Source organism: Gastrolobium bilobum, unplaced genomic scaffold (assembly GCF_033153095.1).
Source record: "Gastrolobium bilobum isolate Gb01-03AN ecotype WA unplaced genomic scaffold, APGP_CSIRO_Gbil_v1 utg16899, whole genome shotgun sequence".
Taxonomy (NCBI): domain Eukaryota; kingdom Viridiplantae; phylum Streptophyta; class Magnoliopsida; order Fabales; family Fabaceae; genus Gastrolobium; species Gastrolobium bilobum.
Genome location: NW_026897411.1, coordinates 174,418 through 198,511, shown reverse-complemented (window position 1 = coordinate 198,511; position 24,094 = coordinate 174,418). Strand labels below are relative to the sequence as shown.

The window sequence follows — 24,094 nt, the reverse complement described above, 5'->3', positions numbered from 1 at the left end:
CCCACGCAATGTGGTCACATATGCATCATCGTAATAATACTAGACGGAGCAAACACACAAAACAGACACAATCAAACATCCTAATCATTGCAATACATACAGGCTTTTCCCTTGAATCGTTGCTCTGATACCATAAAATGTAACACCTCGTGTATACCCGGAATATTAACATTACATCGTATTAAGCGGTGCTTAATAAAAAAAATGCGGAATATTTTTTTTCTTTTCAATTATGACGTCATTATCAATTACCAACTTGATTACTTAATCAATTTCATAAAATATCGTCTGTAGGTGAAATTGCAATAAGACATCTACTGAAATATCTCAATATATAGATAAAGTGTGTATCTAAATCACGGCATTACATCAAGTAATCCGGACAATATCCTGATACATTATTACAACTCCAAAAGACTCAAGACATAATAATACTATGTGTCATGGACAATCCCCATGCTCACCAAATAAACATAGTAAACAACAATCTCAACATAAAACTCCAAAATCATAACTGAAGCTATAAGCATATAAACAACATGCAAATCCAGCATCCAATCATGGCAACATAATATAACAGCAATCTAACTCAGCTCCGGCATCCTGCCGCCTGAGGTCTCAACATTACCTGACCCTGAAATAAGCATTCCCCAAACGTGGGGTGAGATCTCTAAACTAGAAATCTCAGTAAGACAAGGGGTCCTCAAGGATCTTCCACCCCAAGCTCACTTACATGTGCAATATAAGTTCAAAAAGCATTTATATCATTATCAGTTCCAAAACTATGTAGTGCAACAGATATCTATAGCATGTGTGTAATCACTATCTACTGGCCAGAGAAATGTAGGAATACGTCTAATCTCTACATGTAGTACAAGGAACACCGCTTGCACCTCACCCACAGCCTCACCCTCTTGTATGTTCTACATACTCAGGCTTACCGTATAGGTGGAACACCTCCATGCATATCAACAAGGCACTAACAGACAATAGCTCAACAGCATTTCCAAAACATCAAAAGCATGTAACACAGCATGCATATACCATATCCCCATGGGACATGGTGGAACCACAACATGGCTAAACCGAGGACACGAAAGCTTACCTCTAAACTAGCTATCCAATGCCACAAGCTCAAAGTCCAATCACAGCAGATCACAATCTGATATGGACCAAATATAAATCAATAAACATGTACCACATGCATACAATTAAAGACAACATCTTTTCATTGCGTTTTCAAGTCTTAAAGCTTCTAACAAAGCCACAAGCCCTTAATCTCATGATTCTGGCTTAATCCATTAAATAAAGAAGTTCAACTTCATCAAACTAGGGTCCACAAACCCCCAATAGCCTACTGTACACACAACACAGCTGCTGTTCTGCGAAATCCCAGAATATCCGGATATCTCACTGTCCATATCCTGATATTCAATATCCGGATATACAGATTCACATATCCGGATATCCAATATCCGGATATCCCAAAACCACATATCCAGATATCCAATATTCGGGTATCAGTTCGACAAATATTCGGATATCTCACGACAGAATGCAGTTTCTGCATTTTCGTGAAGATATCCCTTAAAGGTTCCCTTTTTACTGCTTTTAAACACCTAATCATGCATTTCTAGGTGTGTTAAGCCTTACCCAACAACAAGTTATCATCTTTTAACCTTAACATGCATCAAGCTTCCATTTTTAAGCCTTAAAACTCAAGTTAAAGGTTGGTATACATACCAAAGGCCAAAACAGAAGGAAAGGTTGCCCTTTGAAGCTCACAATCAGTCTCAAGCTACTGTCACAAGAGGATGCACGAAAATGGTAAGAAAGGTTGACCCTTTAGCACCAAAGATCAACACTTGGACCACCAAAAACCCAAGACAAGGCTTCTTTCAACCAACCACCAAGGTCAGCCCCCAAACAAACAAGAACAGTGGCTGATCACTCAGAAAAATGGTGTCTTCCAACCTCCCAAGGCTCACTCAAACAAGAACAAGTGTTTAGGAAGAAGGTTTTAAGAAGAAACAAGCATAAAATGATCACAAAGTCTCAAAATGGAGTAGATGACAATGGAACAGTATAGGAGGTCAGCCACCAAGGAGAACTCACGCTGGTTTTCTGGTATCCAGGGCAATGTGCCCTTAGTAAGTGTATTTATAGCCAAAACTCACTTAAGCACACATTATTAACTTTAATTGCTACGCTTAGCATTTTAATCCCAAACTTTGGATTATGAAACTACATAATTTTCTAAGATTTATCATATTTTTCTTATATTTTTCTGAGCACCTTTCTGGTACGCGCTTTTCAAAGCCAGTACCGGTTTCTAGCATCAGTTCTCATTATTTGGACTTAAAACTCGTTTTACAAGTCCTACATATTATTCTAGTAATTATCATGCACTTACATTAATTTTCCGGGATACGTTTTCGGTACACATTTATACCGACTAACAGAACCAGTATCTGCACTTTTCTTCCGAAAAGCGACTTTCAGCATTCTTAATTACTAATTATGATTATTAAGCCTCATAAATAATTATTAGGGTCAATTATGGAATCATTTCCTATTTTCACATAATTAATTAATTAAATACCTTAATTAACGGTGCGGGTTCTTACAAATGCCCCCGTGGTTTACTCCAGAATCAATTATGCTCCTGTGGTTTTTTTCTTATCATATATGCCCCTGTGGTTTGTAAAAGGGTATGTTTTTTTATCATATATGCCCCTGTGGTTTCTTAGTTTTTACAAAGCACAGGGGCATATGTGATCGAAAAAAAAAGCATAGGCAAGCAAATCAACATGATCAGGAAAATGGGATGAAAGCAGATAGCACTTTGAACCAGAATCAAGAGCAGTTATATGGCACATTTCATAAAACTGGTCCTGATATATCAGTTGACAACAGCAGCGACATCCAAAATCCCGATACCTCAACTATCTCTACGTGCATGGAGTGGACAGAGTTCACCAGGAAGATATTTCAAGAATGAAGGATGCAAGAACCTTGGAGTCTTGCGTTCAACATAGTTTTTAATGAATTTATTCTTCTGGAACTGTAGGGGAGCAGTGAAACCCCAGTTTCAAAAATCGCTTTTTCTGTTTACTAGGAAATATAAGCCTAGTATTGTAGTGATTCTAGAACCTCGGTGTAGTGGTCAAAAAGCTTCTGACATTATCCGAAAATCTGGGTTTAAGCATGCTTTTGTTCAAGAGGCAGAAGGTTACTCAGGGGGTATTTGGATCCTCTGGAATGATGAGACTGGTCTCGTTGAATATGTTAATCACACAAAACAGTTTGTTCATTTTAAAGTTCAGAATTTTCATGTTCCTTCCTTTTCTTGCACGGCAGTTTATGCGAGTCCTAGGGAAGAGAATAGAAAGGAGCTATGGGATGATCTGTTAAACATTAGTCTCCATTGTAATGGGCCGTGGTTGGTGGCTGGGGATTTTAATGAAATAGCAAATCGTGATGAGAAGGAAGGTGGCTGTAGAGTTAACTTAAACAGATGTTCCAATTTTGCAAATGTTCTTCATAATTGCAAGCTGCTGGATCTTGGAGGATCGGGTCCTTGGTTTACATGGAAGGGTCCGAAGTTTCTTCATCTTGATCGTGTTTTTAAGAGGCTGGATCGAGCCTGTGCTAATGCAAGTTGGAAGACTACCTTTACTGATGCTGGCGTTAAGGTACTTCCACGGATTTATTCTGATCATAGTCCCATTTTGGTCTACTTGACTAACTTGGACACAGGTTGGAAAAATCGTCCCTTTCGCTTTGAGATTGCTTGGATGGAGCATTATAACTTTACTCAGTTTCTGGCTAGGAGCTGGAATGTTGTGAAAGACACTAGAACGAATCTGCATGATCTGACTCCAAATTTAAAAAGATGGAACAAGGTAGTCTTTGGCAACATTTTCAACAGGAAGACTAACCTATTGCATAGTATTGCAGAAATTCATAATCATGTTGATTATCATACCAACTTATCTCTCCAATCTAGAGAAAAGGAGGTCAGGAAGGACCTTGATGCGGTTCTCATACAATAGGAGATCTTATGGTTTCAAAAAGCCAGGGTGAAATGGATAAATGATGGGGATAGAAACACCAAATTCTATAACATTAAAACAACTACTCGAAGAAGTTCGAATAAGATCCTTGAGTTAAAAAATTCTGATGGGATTTGGGTGAAGGAAGCTAGACAACTTCATCAATTGGTAACAGATTTCTATAGTAACTTGTTTAGTGAGGAAGTCCTTAATCGTGATTGGGTGAAAACAAAGACTACTTGGCCCCTTCTGCACGATGATCTGCTATCTAATCTGACTCGTAATCTTTCGGATGACGAAATTTCAAAAGCTGTTTTTAGTATCAATGGGTCAAAAGCTCCAGGGGAAGATGGTTTTCCAGCTGCCTTTTTTCATAAGAATTGGAGTCTTATTAAGACTAATGTTATTAAGGATGTTAACATGATGTTTCAGAATCCCAATCTGATTCACCTTGTGAACTCGACTCTTCTGGTCCTCATTCCAAAAGTAAAGAGACCTGAAAGTGCTAAGCAGCTCAGACCAATCTCTTTGTGCAATGTCATTTATAAAATCCTCAGTAAAATTCTGGTTAACAGAATGAAGCCCCTAATGGAAGAGATGGTGTCTCCCTTCCAAGCTAGTTTTGTTCCTAAACGACATATCCAGGACAACATCATCATCACCCAAGAGCTGATCCATTCAATGCGTAGAATGAGAGGAAGAAAATGTTTCATGGCAATTAAAATCGACTTGGAAAAGGCTTATGATATGTTAAATTGGGAGTTTGTTCGTAAAGTTTTGGATGAAATTCAAATCCCACACTGGTTCACAAATATTATCATGAATTGTATCAACTCTGATAAGGTCTCAGTACTTTGGAATGGAGCCATTGCAGGTGACTTCCTTCCTTCAAGAGGAGTTCGTCAGGGTGATCCTTTATCTCCCTACATTTTTGTTCTAGCCATGGAAAAATTGTCTCATCTCATTCAAGATGCGGTTGACAATAAAAGATGGAAGCCAATCTCCGTGGGATCAAAAGGTCCTAAGATAGCCCATCTGATGTTTGCTGATGATTTGATGCTGTTTGCAGAAGCTTCTCTAGATCAAATCAAAGTTATAGTGGATTGCTTGGAGACTTTTAGTTCAATGTCTGGCCTAAAGGTTAGTATTCCGAAATCTAGCATTTTTTTCTCGAAAAATACAGATGCTCACATTGCAGATGATATCACAAATGTGTGTGGCTTCAAGCAAACTCACAATATAGGGAGATATCTTGGGTCCATGATGAAACATGGTCGAGTAACCAAAGACCATTATGCTGATGTTGTTGCAAGAATTAGACACAAGTTATCTGGTTGGAGTAACCAGGTCTTATATTTTGCCGGTCGAATTACTCTTTCCAACTCCGTTATTTCAGCAACTCCTATATTTCAAATGCAACACAGTCTGCTTCCTGTAGCCATTTGTGATGAAATAGAGAAGTTGCAGCGTGCCTTTATTTGGGGTGATAAAAATGGTCAAAGGAGATCTCATTTGGTTGCATGGGATAATATTTGCAAGCCTAAGAGCATGGGTGGCTTAGGTGTGATTAACCTTCGTGTCCAAAATATGGCTTTCTTTCATAAGCTTGCATGGACGATTCTTACTTCGCCCGATTCATTGTGGGTTCGAGTTGTAAATCATAAAGCATATGACTCATACTTCTGGAAAAATCTGTGTAGTGTTTGGCCATCTTTTCTTCAAGCAATGCAATGGGAGATTGGAGACGGTAATGATGCTTTATTTTGGACAGACAATTGGTTGGGTTTAACTGAGTGTCTTGCCTCTCTGGCTACTCGTACTCTAACAGGTTTGGAGTTGAATCTCCCTGTTAGTGCCTTCGTGAACAGCAACACTGGTCAATGGAACTTTCCCTATATTCGTCAATATCTCAATCATCAAGCTGTTGCAAGGATCCAAGCTGCTCTCATTCCTAGCGCATCGGATGGAAATGACCGCATTATTTGGAGAAATCAAAAGGTTGGCTGCTCTTTAGTTAAAACCGCGTATTATAACATGCTTGGTTTCCCTCTCATGCCGTTGAAAAATTCTTGGACTACCATATGGAAATGGCATGGGCCTCAACGTGTTAAATCTTGTATGTGGATCATAATGCATGGCCGCCTTCTTACTAAAGACCGCACATCTAGATGGAGTGGGGAATCTGGTCGTTGTAAAATGTGTCCTGGTGAGTTGGAAACAAATCTCCATGTTCTAAGAGATTGTAAGCATGCTAGAAGTGTTTGGAATTCTCTGGTTTCAGCTAATCGACAAAGCTTATTCTACAGCTTGGATCTTAGAGATTGGGTTGAAAATAATATCTCAAAAGCTTGGAATCAAAGTAATTCAGATGATTGGCGTGATGTCTTTTTTATCTCTTGCTGGTTCATTTGGGGATGGAGGAACAAAAGTGTCAATGATACTAACTTCAAGCATCCAACCCATGGAACGCACATAATTGCTATGTATATAGAGGAAGTTCGTAACTGCATGGGTAGGAAGGCTATGGCTACTACTAGCATTCATTCAACTCGTATGAGTTTATGGAAACCTCCAAGGCTAAATTGGGTGAAGATTAATATTGATAGGGCAGTTGAAAGGAATACTGAGGTGGCTGCTTGTGGTGGGATTATCAGATCTGATGATGGCTCTTGGTTGGGAGGCTTTGAGTATCATATTGGTGCTTGCACTCCTTTAATGGCGGAGCTTTGGGGAACTCTAAAAGGTCTGGAATTGGTTTGGCAACTGGGATTTAAGAAGGTGGAACTAGAAGGAGATGCTTCTGAAGTATTCTCTCTGCTTGCTGGTTGCAATGCAGCTTGTCAGCCTCGTATAATGGCTAAGATACAAGCACTCATCGGTCAGGATTGGGAGGTAACGCTTTCTCATATTCCAAGAGAAGCTAATTCCTGCGCAGATTGGTTAGCCAAGTCTGCTCTTCACAAAGATACTGGATTCTGGAGTCATAGAATTATGCCGTTTCACCTTGCTCAGTTATTTGATCACGATCTTCAGAGAATCTCCTCTTGTAGGGATATAGACCCTGGATAGTTATTTTTTGTTTCTGGTTGTTTGTTTGTTTTTGTTTGGGGCTTCGCCCCTTAATGTTATCAAAAAAAAAAAAAACATAGGGGCATAAATAATTCTGGAGTAAACAATAGGGGCATTGGTGAACTTTTCCCTTATATTTATAGGGAGAGGTTATACTTATTATCTATTTTTTTTATTATCAAATCTTAATCGTTAATTTTCATCAATTAATGATTATAATTTATTAAAAATTAATAATTAATTAATAAGTATGATCCAATAAATTATAATTGTTAAATTGACGAAAATTAACGGTTAAAATTTAATAGTAAGAGATAATACAAAAAATATATAGTAACTATACCCTCCCTTAGTTGAAATTCTGTAAAAAAAAATATTCTAAAATATCAAGCTTGAATATATTTTAAAATTTAATGAATTTCTCAATTAAAATAAATTTGTTATAACAATTATAACTTTTTAAAAAAGATGTTCTAGTTCATCATTGATTTTTGTTTTTTCACGACAAAAATTACTTCGTTCCTACATGGTATAAATCATATACCATGTTAATTTTAATTCTAACTCAATGTGAATCATCAAATCATATATATTATAAAAGCAGAATTGTTTTGACTCCAGTTATTCTTCATTTCAAGCGTTGATGGACAAAAATTAATAGTTGTTATTTGTAGTGTAATTAATTAATTAGTATGATTTTCTAAATTATAATTGTTAGATGAGCGAAAATCAACGATTAAGATGGAGAGTAAGATTTTTAAGTCTTATTCTGGACTCAAAATATCTCTCTCCATATTATAATATTGAAAAAGTATTATCCAAGATAACTTTTTATTCCTCATCTTTTTTGATCTAAAATATTTTCAACCTATGCGTTCACTTTATGCATCATTTCTTCTCTTCCTTGTCAATGAAAAGCGCAAATGTCAATTTTGCATAGATGCAGGTCATACAATTTCAGGGGGATCAAGGAAAGAATGTTTCTACTTTCCTTGTGCAGGTAAACATGATGCTGACCGTATTATAATGTAGCTGTTGTTTTTAAGTATAGTGTTATAATTTATAAATTCCTGTATTGCTACAAATAGGTTGGCTGATAGAGCTTAGCTCTAAGGAAGAACAAGGTAACAATGAAAACACGATTTTTATTCAATGAATTGAATCAATTACAATAAGTTTTACTATATACTGATGCACTACTAAACCAAACATGCTTTATCCTACAATGGCCCATTACTATCATTGGCCCAATACAACTTACTATTACACATGGAAGTCCAAGGCCCAACTTGGGGCACTGGTTAATCTCTTGGGTCTGATCTTAGCCGTATCACATGTCCTTCCTTCAAAAGGGACCTTGACCACAAGGTCCAACTCAGGATAAAATTCTGTAAATCCTCTTCATACTCCCATGAAGAATCCTCTGGTAATGAGTGAGACCATTGGACCAACCATTGCCTGACTTCCTTATCCTGTTGAAGAATGATACGTGAGTTGATGACATATAGTGGTTTCTGTATGGGTTGATTCTCATGGCAATCAGAAGGCAACTCAAAAACTGACACAGTAGAGCTTCCAAAATACGGTTTTAACACTGATATGTGAAAAGATGGATGAATTATCGAATGTGGAGGCAGCTTTAACTGGTAGGCAACCTTACTTAATACCCTTTTAATAGGAAAGGGACCAAAATACCTTTTGGCAAGTTTCTGATTAGTTCTTCGGGCTAAGGATACTTGCCTATATGGTTGGAGTTTAAGCAACACCAAATCTCCAACCTTAAACTCCTTATCTTTTCGGTGCTTGTCGGCTGTCAAATTCATTTTGTTCTGAGTGGCTTGTAAGTGGTGTTTTAAACTTGTAATTAACTCATTACGGTGAGAAAGTAGTGTATCCACAGCTGCCACACATATTGACCCCTGTTGGTATGATGGAATTAAGGTAGGTTGCTTACCATATAAGGCTTGAAATGGAGACATTCCTATCAAAGAGTGATGAGCTGTGTTGTAGTGCAATTCAGCCTACCCAAGGTAAAGAGACCACTTGTTGTTTTGATCATGGAAAAATGCTCTTATATATTGCTCCAAATACCGGTTCGTAACTTCAGTTTGCCCATCCGTTTGTGGATGATAGGCTGAACTTATCTTGAGAGATGTACCACTCAGCTTAAAGAGAGAAGACCAGAATTGACTCATGAAGATCCTGTCCCTATCTGATACCAAAGTCTTTGGAAAACCATGCAATTTAACCACAATATCACAAAATAATTTGGCAACTGTAACAGCAGAATAGTTACCTGCTAGGGCCCCAAAATGGGCATATTTGGTCAGCCTATCCACTGTCACCAGTATGGTTGAAAATCCTGCAGAAATAGGCAAACCAGTAATGAAATCAAGGGTGAGATCTTCAAAAACTCCCTCTGGAATAGGCAGTGGCTGTAGGAGACCGAAAGGAGGGGCAATAGAAGTTTTAATACATTGACAAGTATGACATTCTCTCACAAATGTAGTTACATCTCTACGCATGTGCTCCCAATAAAAAGAGGCCGAGAGTCTAAGCAGGGTTCTAGTTACACCAGCATGGCCCCCCAAGGGAGAAGAATGTGCCTCAATCATTACCAATTGTCTCAAAACTGATGCAGGACCCAACAGATATCTTCCCTTATGGAAAAGTAACCCATCCTTCCTTGTAATCAAATTATCCACCCCACTGTTATCACTAAGCTTTTGATGCAACTCTAGCAAGTAAGGATCGGACAAGTTCTCTGTCCGAATCTGATCCACAATAGCATAAGTAGGTGTAGACATCAAGGAGAGTAATGAAGCAGCAGCAGCTTCATCATTGCACCTTGATAAAGCATCAGCAACAATGTTGGCAGTCCCACTTTTGTACTCAATAGTAAAATCAAACCCCAAAAGTTTGCACACATATTTATGTTGCTCTGGAGTAGAAATAGTTTTTATCAGTAACTCCTTAAGGCTTCTGTGATCCGTTTTAATGATAAATTTTGAACCCAATAAATAATGCCTCCATCGTTTGACAGCCTCAGTCACTGCAAACAATTCTCTTACGTAAGTGGAGGCCATTTGCATTTTCTGGTTCAACTTCTTACTGAAATATGCAATGGGCTTTCCTTCCTGTAATAACACTTCCCCACTCCAAGGTTTGAAGCATCAGATTCAATTATAAAAAGCAGAGAAAAATTGGGAAGTCTCAACACAGGTGTCTCGGACATAGCACCTTTTAATGCTAAAAAAGCATCTGCTGTCTCTGGTGACCAGTGGAAAGAATCACATTTGAGGAGATCCGTCAGAGGAGTAGCTAAGGTTGCATATTGTCTCACAAAGCATCTGTAATAGCCGGTCAACCCCAAAAATCCCCTCAGCTGCTTTAATGTTCTAGGAGCTGGCCATTGAAGCATGGCAGAAATTTTCTTTGGGTCATCCTTAACCCCATCACCTGAGACCAAGTGCCCTAAATATTCTATCTCTGAAACACCAAAAGCCTACTTACTCAGTTTCACATAAAATTCATTCTTCACAAGACACTGCAGTGCAGTCCTCAAATGAGCAATATGATCCATCATAGAAGCACTATACACTAGTATGCCATAAAAAAACAATTACAAATCTGCGAAGATAAGCCTTAAACAAGTGATTTATGACAGCTTGAAAGGTCGAAAGAGCATTGGTTAAGCCAAATGGCATAACCAAAAATTCATAGTGACCCTCATGGGTCCTAAAAGCTGTCTTGAATATGTCATCCGGACTCATTCGTATCTGATGGTAGCCACTGCGCATATCCAACTTTGAGAACACCCTTGCCCTATGTAATTCATCCAACAACTCATCGATTGTAGGAATAGGGAATCGATCTTTTATTGTAATCTGATTGAGTTGCCTATAGTCAATGCACATGCGCCAAGTACCATCTTGCTTCTTGACTAGCAAAACTGGAGAAGAAAACAGACTTCTACTTTCTCGTATGTATCCTGAAGATAATAGGTCAGTCACCTATTTTTCTATCTCAGCCTTTTGGTGGTATGCATACCTATAAGGCCTAACTGACACTGGTTTTGCACCCTCTTCCAAATGGATGGAATGATTACAGCCTCTAAATGGAGGCAATGCATGAGGAATCTTAAAGACTGCCTGAAACTCAACTAACACATTCCACAATTATGGGCAAGTATTATTTTTCATCAACTCCACCTCTTCAATCGGCTGTTGTTGCTCTCCCCAATGAAACATTAATTTCGGTTTCTGATTTCCAAGAGAGCCCCCCTTCAATACTATGATCTTCTTTCCCCACTCAAATTCCATGGTCAAAAGATCATAATCATGTATCACCCTACCCAGTTTGGCTAACCACATGATGCCCAGAATTATTCCCAAGTCATGAAGATCAACCACCCACAAATCTACTATAAACTGGTGACCTTGAATCATGAGCTTAACATCATTACATTTTTTGTCACAAAGCAAAAATTCTCCATTTCCCAAATAAACTCTCATTTTATTTGTTCGAAACATAGACAATCCAGATTTTTCAGCTAACTCCCTATTGATAAAGTTGTGAGAGCTACCTGAATCGATCAACACCTGAATTGATGATCCGTTGAATGGAATGGAGAAACGCAAGGCTCGAGGATTAGCTTCCCCCACCATCGAATGTAAAGCTACATCAACAATTTCCACAGTCTTGGTCTCTGGTTGCCAGACTATTTGCTCCTCTTGTTGATTCTCCAACTCGTCCTCCTCTCCAATCAACAGTAACATTTTCCCTTGGCACTTATGGCGAATGTTCCATTTTTCATTACAATGATAACACAAGCCTAAGTCTCTCCTTTTTTGTAGGTATTCATGTGACATCTTCTTAATCTGAGGAAGATTGGGAGCAGGTAATGCCGGTACAGAATTGATTGGTTTAGCCAGAGCCGCTTGTGGTGATGGAGATATGTGAGTATCCACCGCTGATTGGCGTCCAGAGGATTGTTTGGAATTGGCAGAAAATGAAGTACGAAGCTCACTATGATGGGCCTCATATGCCACTGCCAGTTGCATGGCTTGATGGAGAGAATTGAGATTATGAAATTGGATAGCGCGCCTCAAATCCGCATGCAACCCAGAAATAAAAAACTAGCTAGAACCTCATCGAAAAATTTAGTTACCTGATTGATTAAGGCTTCAAATTCCCGAATATACTCCTTCAATGCTCCTGTTTGTGTAAGTTTTGAAAGAACCCCCTTTAGATCCATGTAAGCTTCAGCACCGAATCGTTGGCATAAGGCTGTCTTGAAATCCTTCCATGACTTCAGTGACCCTCCTTTGTACAGCCACTGGTACCATGGTGATGCTGCTCCTTCCATTTCGAGTCCTGCCAATCGAACTTGTACTCCTCAGGTACATGTTGCAATTCATACAACATCTCAGTCTTGAAGATCCAACCGTTCGGGTCAACACCATGAAATGCCGGAAATTCCATGCAAACGAATTTAAAGAAGGATCGTGGGTCATTGTGGTAAACCCTAATCGTCCCTCGCCCATGGTTGTGGGTCAAATCGTCAGGTATCGATGATGATTGTTGTAATGTCCCACATCGGTTGGAGAGGGGAACGAAGCATGCCTTATATAAGGGTGTGGATACCTTTCCTAGTATGAGGCCTTTTGGGGGTAACCCGAAACGTAAAACTGTGAGCTCGACGGTGCTTGTGCGCGGGGCAAAGCGGACAATATCCTGCTACAGGGTTTGGGGCTGTTACAATTGGTATCAGAGCTTGGCCCTGGACCGGTGTGTACAGCGGGGACGCTGTATTCCCAGTGGGGGAGGATGTAATGTCCCATATCGGTTGGAGAGGGGAACGAAGCATGCCTTATATAAGGGTGTGGATACCTTTCCTAGTAGGAGACCTTTTGGGGGTAACCCGAAACGTAAAACCGTGAGCTCGACGGTGCTTGTGCGCGGGGCAAAGCGGACAATATCCTGCTACAGGGTTTGGGGCCGTTACAATTGTGGATCCTCTTGCATGCGTGGTTCACTGGAAGACGAAGATGAATCCTTCTGCGGCCCTGATTCACGAGCACGCCCTTCCAACCCCAACAAAACTGCATGAATCTGTTGCAATTGAGTGTTGAAGGTGGCGATCTGCATCTGATTGTCATCTAAGTGTTGCTCCATACGAGCTTGAAAAGCCCCAAACTCTTCTGCAAGATCCTGCACCCTCATGGTGGAATTTCTTGGAGAAGCCAGTGAAAGCACCAATAATAGAGCTTAGCTCTAAGGAAGAACAAGGTAACAATGAAAACACGATTTTTATTCAATGAATTGAATCAATTACAATCAGTTTTACTATATACTGATGCACTACTAAACCAAACATGCTTTATCATACAATGGCCCATTACTATCATTGGCCCAATACAGCTTACTATTACACATGGAAGTCCAAGGCCCAACTTGGGGCACTGGTTAATCTCTTGGGTCTGATCTTAGCCGTATCATTGGCATAGTAAAAAAAAATGAGCATATCAAGATTCATGGTTTCTAAGTACTACACAGCTGTTGATAGTTTAGTTTCATGTTTGATCTATAGCTTGGAAATACACCCAATAGCAGTAGGTTATAAATCTGAAACACAAGCAGTCAATCACAGTAGCATTCTATTAAAGAGTTGAGAGGCTTATATAATATTGTTAGACAAATATGCCTCATCCATTATCATCTTAAGTCCTTGAGTTGAATTAATTCTTTATATAATATTTGAATCTTGGTGGCACGGTTCGGTCCTCACGCAACCATTAAATTAATAATTAATTAAGTTTTGTGAAGTTTCTTTAGTATAGGTAGGTGGGCTTGTGCATTATTCACCCTTCAAGTCTAGTGAGCTCTCGTGTGAGTGTGCATGTTAAAGAAATATAAAATCATTAATATAACCTCACCCACCAACTTATACTTTTGAATTTAGTTGATTCTTTACAAATATACTATTTACCTATCTCCGTCCCTTTGCTTCTAACTGCGCAGACACAAGATTAGTTGGGAGAATTGATAACTCATATTTTATTACACTTATTTGTTACTCTTGATTAGTATTTTTAGGATTTATTTGAATAAAATAATGATGTTTTGAGTTAATTTACATTTTTAGTGTTTGATTGAGTTTAATTTATTTTCGTCAGAATTTTTCAGCTTTACGTTACTTCTGTATTTTGGCCATATCTCGGTCCATAGTTGTCGGATTGACTCTGTTCTTATTGGGTTTTTCAGATAACACAGAGAGCTACAATTCTTATGAAGAGCTCGAAGCCCAATTCGGACTGGAAGCTGGTCTATTTCTGACGCCAAGAAGAACATGTTTTGCTGAAGTTTTAGACTTGTAATTTAAAACCCAATTACATAAGTGGCCCAAAGCCAAGTTTTATTTTATTTTATTTTATTTCGCACTTTAGATAGATGGGCCGATCAGAACTGAACCCTAACCCGCTTTGGGTAGGGGTATATGACGGCAGAGTAGAAAACACTTGATTCATTCTGAATTTTCGTATTTTGGGATCAAAGCACTTTCTCTGGAGCGTTCTTCGCGTTCTTCATCTTTTTCTTCTTCTTCTTTTTATTTTATTTTAATTATGTTTACCTTAGCCATGCGAGGCTAAGAAATTTTTAATCAACCTAAGGGTAACGAATTCCATGGATTAGTCTTGAAGGTCTGCGCTTTATTTTAAATCAGTTTCGTTTCCCTTCCCAACTCAGATTGATATCGTGCGATCGTGGATATTCAATCTGAGGTTCACGATTGCGATTATGGAAAGGGATTAGTCATCAGATTTGATGGTTAGATTAATTGACCCTATGACCTTAAATCAAACGGGCTGATACTCTGCGATTGTAAGAGTAGAAGCACCGTATTTGATCAAATGCTAAGTGATCGCTTAGAGAGGGTTGTCAATTGGAAATAAGGATTCTGATTCGATTGACGATCAATCACGATTCTGATATCTTTTTATCCGAGGAAAGACGTCCATGGAACCCTAACCTTAGGTTGGTTAATTTTTAATTACGAATTTTTATTCCAAATTTATATTCTGCCTTTTTAATTATTCAATCAAAATCCAAAACCCCCTTTTAATTTTCTGTCATCATAAGCGATTTTTACCAAAACAATTTCCTTGAGAGACGACTTAGGGTTTCCACTTTACTACAAATTTTCTGAACCCTAATAAAAAAATAATTTTTAATTTGCGCGAGTTTGACAGCTCGAGAGCCAAATTTGGTTATTCTGAATTTTCGTATTTTTGGGATCAAAGCACTTTCTCTGGAGCGTTCTTCGCGTTCTTCATCTTTTTCTTTTTCTTTATTTTATTTTATTTTAATCATGTTTACCTTAGCCATGCGAGGCTAAGAACCTTTTAATCCACCTAAGGGTAACGGATTCCATGGATTAGTCTTGAGATCTGCGCTTTATTTTAAATCAGTTTCGTTTCACTTCCAAACTCAGATTGATATCGTGCGATCGTGTATATTCAATCTGAGGTTCGCGATTGCCATTATGGAAAAGGATTAATCATCAGATTTCATGATTAGATTGATTGACCCTATGACCTTAAATCAAACGGGCTGATACTCTGCGATTGTATGAGTAAAAGCATCGTATTTGATCAAATGCTAAGCGATCGCTTAGAGAGTGTTGTCAATTGGAAATAAGGATTCTGATTCAATTGACAATCAATCACGATTCTATATCTCTTTCTCCGAAGAAAGACGTCCATGGAACCCTAACCTTTGGTTGGTTAATTTTTAATTACGAATTTTAATTCCAATTTTATATTCTGCCTTTTAAATTATTAAACTGAAATCAAAAATCCCCCTTTTTATTTTCTGTTTTCAAAAACGATTTTTACCCAAACAATTTCCTTGAGAGACGACTTAGGGTTCCACTTTACTGAAAATTTTCTGAACCCTAATTTAAAAAAAAAAAAATTCCAATTTGCGCGAGTTCGACAGCTCGTGTCAAATTTGGCGCCGTTGCCGGGGAAATTTGTAAATAATAATATTCCCTATCCTTATATTTGCTTGATTATTATGTTCATCCTAAAGTAGAATTCTTTGCCCTCATTTCCAATATGGGGAAATTTAGCTGTCATATTGTGTCCAGTTGATACTTGACCAAACCTTACAAACAACAATTAGAGGTGAATAGTCTCGTACCTAAATTCTGTAGATTTGAGTTTAGAGCATTAGAATATAGGTTTAGTTAAATAGTATTTGTAGCAAATAAGTTGACTATATATCTTCTATAACCCAAAGGGGCTCAATTCCATGAAATAAAATTGATTTAAATGGAATGGTCTCTTAGTTTCAATTTTGGGTTATTAAGATGAAGCTCAGCATAATAACTCAACTTGGCTAGATTAGTTTTGAGTCTTGAAAATTAGACACATGATATTTTTGGTCAGGTTCGGGCCACACTTCGAGTTGGAATAATCTAGCATAGTACTATGTAATATATTAAAATTTATATAAAAAAAAATTAAAACGAGTGATAAATTATAAAATTTATTAAATGAATTAATGTATTTAATTTGCATAGAGAAGTATGTCTCTTAAATTGTCTCATATACACATAAAGTAGTGGATCTCATCCACTTTTTTATATGTTGCATGAAACAAAATTAGTTTATGCAACATGAGAAACATATTGTACTTTTATCTAATATGATAATATTTTTATATTAATATAATTTATAATGATAAAACATCCTAAAATTTTAATTTTTTACTTTAAAAATTTTATAACTTAGTTATATATAATATTTCAATATTTATATTGTTTAATTATTAAGTCAATCAGGAACTCAGGTATGTTAGAGCCAAACAAATAATGCTAATGTAAATTGAAGTAAACAACTATCAACTGTCAAATGTGAGTCCTACAAAGTATGGAAGTTTCTTCTAGTATTCATGGATTTACCAACCAAGTGGGTTAGTCTTGGTTCCATAATATGGGTTTGTCGCAGCCTACGAACCCAAACACTAACCATCGTTTCCAAACACGCAGTACATAATTGTTGGCTTTGATATCATTATTGGGCAGCAGCTAAGGGGAGCCTAAATTAAGGGATACTACCACCACACATCAATGGGTTTAAGCAACAAACTCAAAATAAGAGATCTGACATCACATCTTAACTCAAAACCTTAAGGCATTAAGTTTATGGGTCCTTTCACTTATAAATGTATCATGTTTAGCTCATTCCTTCCCGATGCCCCCTCAGGTGGGAGTTCTACAACCGTTAACTCCCCCTCAAACAGAAGCTTCTTTGAATATTCATGGGGTTACCAACTAAGTGGGCTTGTCTTGGTTCCACAATATAGGTTTTCTGCAGCCTACAAACCTAAACACTAACCACTATCTTCAAATACTCGGTATACGTAGGTCAATTAATCATTGGCTATGATATCATTGTTGGGAAGTAGCCAGGGAAAACCCAATTTCTGGGAGATTACCACCACATATCAATAGACTTAAGCAACAAATTCACAACAAGAGATCCGAATCCACTTATGATAGAAAGTCTGTAGCTTAGTCCATATAATGATAGATCTTCCCTTGCCATGGGCTTCTCATTGACACATCAAGGCCATTATCAAATCAAGACTAAGTTGAAAAAAAAATTATCTAATCAAATATATATGAAAAGTGGAAGGGTATAGTGCGACTCAGCTCAGCTTAACCTTGACCATCCCTAATTAAAACAGTATCTAAATAGTTAGGGATGTGCAAAATAACCAAAAAAATGAACCGAACCGAACTGCACTTAAAATAACCGATTTTTAAAATGAACAGAACCAGTTTTTACAATATCAGTTCATGAACCAAACTAATTTTTAAAATCAGTTCAAGAACCAAACCGTTTTCGAACCGAACCACTTTTTATTATTTTATTTCTTTATTTTTAATTTTTAATTTTTTTTTAGAAGAGAGTCGACCTGAATCGGTTCTGAACTGAACCGAACTGATTTTGAACTAAATCGAACCGGTTTCAAACCGAACTCTTTAAACAAATTCGATTCAATTTTTTAAAGAATTCATTTCAATTCGATCTATGCATACCCTATAATAGTTGATCCTATAATAGTTGATGTCAGAGCAAATAAATAAGTTGGGTAGTTGGTTGTAACCAACGCTCCGGCTGTTCAAGTTCGGTCTTAAATACCGTAGTGTTCTTCTCTCTCTCTCTCTCTTTGAAGATGATTAACTCACCCACCTTGTCTTTCTACGACTACCTATTCTGATGCATTAAAATCCAAAGCTTATTACTTATTAGATTGTGTTGAGTCGTGTTTGTGTGCGGGAATGAAAAGATGTGCACAGTAGATTAAGTTGAGAAAGCGAGATCAGGCGTTGAAGTAAACGCGTCAAGTCCTTGTCATTCATGCTCGAGCACAGTGCTATGTCTATGGCAACACTTTGCTGAATTGGCTGTGATGAGCAAAAGTCCAAATCATGTTATTGTTTGGGAATGTCGGAGTTTTAGGTTCAAGTTTTAATCAACAGTACAAGTCATAAATGTATGTTCAGTGAATCAGTATAATGTTTTGGTGACAAGAGTTTCAGTAATGCTTTTAAGAAACCTAAGCTGATATGAAAAATAATATTGTTATTTGTATTAAATTATTATTAGCTATGCAATTAAAATTTTACTTATAACTTAAAAAGAGCACATAACATATTCAATCAAAATCTAAATTTGTATTTTCCAAAAAAAATAAAATCTAAATTTGTAGTAAATATTTATTAATATTCAATTTTTTTAGGCTAATTAGGAGCACTTCTTCAAAATATGGAAGTAGGAATCTTTGTCTGTTCATTTTCCTCATGGTGAATTATTTGCGCTTTAATATGATTAAGAAGTCTCCCTTTTTTAATGGCTTTATTTTTGACGTCTTCTGAATTATTGGGGAGACAGTAATGATAATCAACCAGCTACCATTAACTCAACGACCACATTATGACATTATATAACAATATACTTTCTACTTCAATTTGAGAATTGTTAACTTTGTTTATGTTTTATAATGTGACACTTAACTAACCTATTATGAAATGTGAATATATTTAACTAACTTATTCTGAGAATTGTTAATATATTTAACTAACAATAACTGGGTTTAGCTCAAAACTAATCAGGACTAAGTTGAGTCTAGAAAAATTGTAGATATATATGTTTAGGGTAGGGTTCGGGTCATACTTCGAATTGGCCCGGTATTACCTTATATCATATAATGTATTAAAATAATTTTTTTTAATTAATAATAAAACCCTTAACTTGAGTTAATATATTTTATAAAATATAAATAAACATTTTAGATATCGATTATATTTACAAACTACATTATATATTTCGGGAAGTACATTTATAAGTAAGTATACTCTCAACAATACATAGTGTAGTTTCATAGTTTGTAAATAAAAAATTTATAAATATAATCCTTCCCAATATTTTATCTCTGTAAATTAAAAATGCGTTTAATGACACTTTCCATATTGCAAACTTCATTGTGAATAAACCTAAGCTATATATATATATAGACGAGTAAGTATGAAATTACTTAACTCGTTCAGTTAATTAAGTAATTAATTACACTTAAGACTCATTTGGTAGATAAAATAAGATAAGGACACATGAAGAAGACTAGATAAGAGAAAAAATATCTAATGTGTGAGCCTAAAATTTTTACGTTATATCCCATGTCTGATGGGTATTAAATAAACAATATATTATGATGTGATGTGAATAAAGAAAAATATCTTTTATAACATAATTTCATGTAATTTTTAAAAAATTATTAAAAATTTGTGAAGTGATGTGAATAACAGTGTTTTAAAAACTGACTCGGACTGACTGGATCGACTAGGGTATCGATGATCCAGTGGGTTCCTCAGTTCGAGCGACCATTTGAACCGGTTCTGCAATCAGCTCGATTTGGACTGGTCAACACTCGGTGACCCAGGTTAGACCGATTGACCCCTTTTTTTTATAAATCTTTTTTTTTTTGTTGATAAGAACTCTTGAATTAAATCACCTTCATATTTTGTGATAAATATAATTAAAAAGTAAGGTGAAAATGAAGGTGTTTGGGATTATGCCGTTCTTTTATATATAATTTAGTTGCATCTTATAATGATCTCAAAAAATTAAGTGGGGATGAACACTAATGGAAACGATGGGCACTTTCTCATTAATGCCTACCATTTGTTAACATAATTTAGTTTATCTGTGTTATGTTAAGGCACAAAAGGTACATTTAGCTTATATTGCAATTTTAATCCAATGTTAGGATATGGTCTAAAGTTAGAAGCCTAGAAGTATATACTATTTGCTATCATTGAGAATCAATTTATTTTTTGAAGCTCATTGATAGCTTTATTATGTGAATTTTTAATATAAGTAATATATTTATATATATTTTTAATATATGAACAATAACTCCAGTTGAATCCGATTGAACCAATGACCTATAGTGACCCAGTACCTCAACCGAGTCGATGACTGGTCCGAGTTTTAAAACACTGGTGAATAGACAAAAATTCATATAGTTTTAAAGTATTTTTTTTCTTTTGAGTTATAGATACATTAATTCCTAATTAAAATTATTAAAAAAGTTCTAAAATTCATAATTTTAAATAAAATATATGAAGACACGTCCACCAAAAAATATATATATGAAAACACATTAAAAAAACTTACAAAACTTTCCAAAATAAAAAAATATATTCTTATCAAATAAACTTTTAAAAATAAGTTTAAAATTGTTTAACACAAACATAATTCACAATCACATCCAACACAAAATAATTCAATTTGGATATAGCTCAAGTTAATTTATTTAATGGATAGAAATAATTATTAATCATGTCAAATATTCCGTGCTCAATATTTAGTTAGCTAGAGATTTATTATTATTCGGTGAAAGTTAATGAAAATTTTTTAAAGCATGCATGTCACGATGGTGGGGGTTGGGGGTGACAAAGGTTGTGATGAGTATATTGAGTAGCAATGATGGTAATGGTGACTGGTGATGACTAGTGGCGGTAGTAGGGATGACATAAAAGTTTCAAGGAAGCAGAAAATTACTTTTGGAAAAAGATCTTCTTATCTGTTTAATCATAACTCAATTCCTCCTTAGAATAGTTTATCAAATTATAGGTAAGATAAATGAAATAATATGATAAGTTTATTATATTATATTATGTTGATTTATCAAACAATAAATAAGAGTATAATATTATAATATGACTAATCTTATCCACCAAACGAGTCGTTAAATGAAAGATAAAACATTATTATATTGGGAACTGAAAAAGACATTAAATATTTTTTTTAACGAATTTGAAACATTTAACCAAAACAAAAAAAATTAACTGCTTCTTAGTCCGTATTTTACAGCATTTCTTAGCAGAAATAAATTTTAATTTAAAAATAAGTAAATTCTAGAATTTGTCTTTTAAAAATAAACATGTAACTATATTCAATATTTTTAACACCAAACTAGTCATTTAAAAATAAAAAACAATTACCAAATTTATTCTTTTATATTACCATTTTAGTTTTCACAAAATAAAATGCGATGACGTTTAAAATTTTTGAGAAACTATTATAATAACATTCTTTTAAAGACTGAAATATGATAATAACACCGCAATATATACTTAAAGAACTACAATAGGAATTTATTCATTTAGAAATAATTAACCACTCAAACTACAAATGTATTATTTATTAAATAGTTAATTGTTTGTGAATTCAAAAAATATTATCAGTAATTTTTTTTTTTAATGGATATGTGTGAATACTTCCTAGCTAGTTGTTTTAAAAAAGTTCTCTTCAACTAACGATGAATTTCTCAGCTACCTATCAAAGTGGTCAACTTCAACTACCATTCTTTTCTCTACTTTGCTTCCCTCTACCACCGTTCATTCTTCACTGGTCTATGAGATTACTTGCTCCTATAAGTACCTCCTAGTAACCTCTTCTTCATACACACAGTTCATTCACCGCGTCTTCAATATATATATACAACTCTGAATTGACTTAACATCTCTTTTTGAAACTCCTTACTCAAATGGCTGACACTGATCGCTCTTCTGATGAAGTTTCTGCTGATTCTACAGGTACCCTTTTTGAATCCATTTCTTATTTTGATTCATATATTGATTTTGAGATTGCAAAGTGCAAACTTGAGAATATATGGTGTTAGAAACTACTACAATTGAAATATACTTACTTATCATTAAAAATATTTTTTAAATGTTTAAGAAAATTAAACTTGTCACCTATAGCTACATCATTTTTATGGTTTTTCTTTTGTGAAGTGCAATCCAGTCAAGCATCCAAGGCTGAATTTTCTGAGGATGAAGAATTTCTCATTATCAGGATGCATAAACTGGTTGGGGAAAGGTGAGTATGATTTTCTTTTTAATTTAATAATTAGTGATCTTATCCCTTTTAAAACCATTTGAATATATATCAAGTTTATGAAAATTAATAATATCTTGTTTTTTTTAGGTGGTCTATAATTGCTGGAAGAATTCCTGGAAGAACAGCAGAGGAAATAGAGAAGTATTGGACTTCAAGACACTCGAGTAGCGAATGAAATACCAGAGAAAAACAGGGGCTCTTCACTCTTGGAGCAAGAAAATTTTTAGTGCTTTTTTAAATTGTGACAGTGGCAAAGTTGGCCTTATTATAGATATGTGTATTAGAATTCGACCATTAAAAGGGGCAGCAACTTCGAAAAAGTTTGCGTGTGTAATGTTATATACATCTCTTGGTGTGTGTTTTGAAATGTTACTTGGTGGCTGTCCTGTCGGCACCGTACTTATAGTGAAACCACCCACGTGTATCCTTCTTATCCATTTAGCTTCTTATCTTATATGCTTGGACCTTAGCTTGTAGCATTCTGAATTGTAAAATTCCAACTAAGGAAATGAGAATTGGATATAGATGCAGTTGTGTCAATCTTAGTTTACATACATATGATAGAGCCAAAAGAGACAATAATACAGCTGGCATGGGTTGGATTTATTATAATCTAAAAAACAATTGTGTTATGGACTCATTAATTGACAAACCTAACAAGAGGTAATTCAAGATTTAAATCAAGCATAACTATAGAAGAATATTCATCAAAGATATAATCCTAATATGACAACATAATATGTGGGTCTGGGCCATCATCAGAGGCATTAAAGGTCCAGAATTCACCACTCACAGGTAAATTCTATAAGTAAGAGGTAAAACCTACAAGTACGATATGCTCTCTCTCTTATTGTTATGTTGTCATTGTGCGCTCACACACACCTTTTTGGCAAAGTCGTTATAGTTCTTTGTGCACAGTGATCTGCTTGACTCAAGACTACCTCATCCATAGATACTTTGGAGAGGGCACTAGATCCAAGAGTAACATATTAGTCCATTGGACTAGACATCTCTATCTCTAAGACAGAACACTTGCGCTATCTGTGGAGAATCAGTAAATTCGATATTCCCACGATTTTGACTGACGATGGCAATTCGTACAAGGAGTAACAGCCAACAACCACAGCCTTGCAATCCTTAATTGGATCCCGTGTTGGAAGAAGTGAATCAACCTCAGACTCAACCAGAAAATGAGGTGGAATATGATGCAGTCCACGTCAGTGAGGACTTCTCGGACACTGCCTCTACGCCATCCCCCGCAACCGAGTTGTGGACCTAGCTCCACCTGTCCCCCTTCTCTGAATCCTGTGGATGCGACTTCCCGCATTGTGCCTGCCACATATCCTGACTCCCGCCTTGCATAGAATGCATTCGCCACGATCATACGACGGATGGAGGATATGGAGAATCGCAACAACCTCCAACGACGAGAAGATTTCAGGAGAATTGAGGAGGAAAAAACAAGGAGGATGCAAGATTTGGAGCGACGGT

At 36.1% G+C, this 24,094-nt stretch overlaps 1 protein-coding gene across 1 annotated transcript; it reads left to right on the top strand.

The window, feature by feature from the left end:
* The first annotated feature begins 2,827 nt into the window (after positions 1-2,827).
* On the top strand, positions 2,828-4,055 carry LOC133306728 (uncharacterized). Its single transcript, XM_061507094.1, has 3 exons — positions 2,828-2,973; positions 3,071-3,243; positions 3,361-4,055. The coding sequence occupies exons 1-3, from the start codon at positions 2,828-2,830 to the stop codon at positions 4,053-4,055; spliced, it is 1,014 nt and encodes a 337-aa protein (XP_061363078.1).
* The last annotated feature ends 20,039 nt before the right edge of the window (positions 4,056-24,094 follow it).

Excerpts from the sequence above, each read along its gene's own strand:
- LOC133306728 (XM_061507094.1), top strand. The coding sequence starts at position 2,828 with ATGAAAGCAGATAGCACTTTGAACCAGAATCAAGAGCAGTTATATGGC. Across the intron at positions 2,974-3,070 it reads ACGTGCATGGAGTGGACAGA|GGGAGCAGTGAAACCCCAGT; the intron begins GTTCACCAGGAA and ends CTGGAACTGTAG. Across the intron at positions 3,244-3,360 it reads GGCAGAAGGTTACTCAGGGG|TTTATGCGAGTCCTAGGGAA; the intron begins GTATTTGGATCC and ends CTTGCACGGCAG.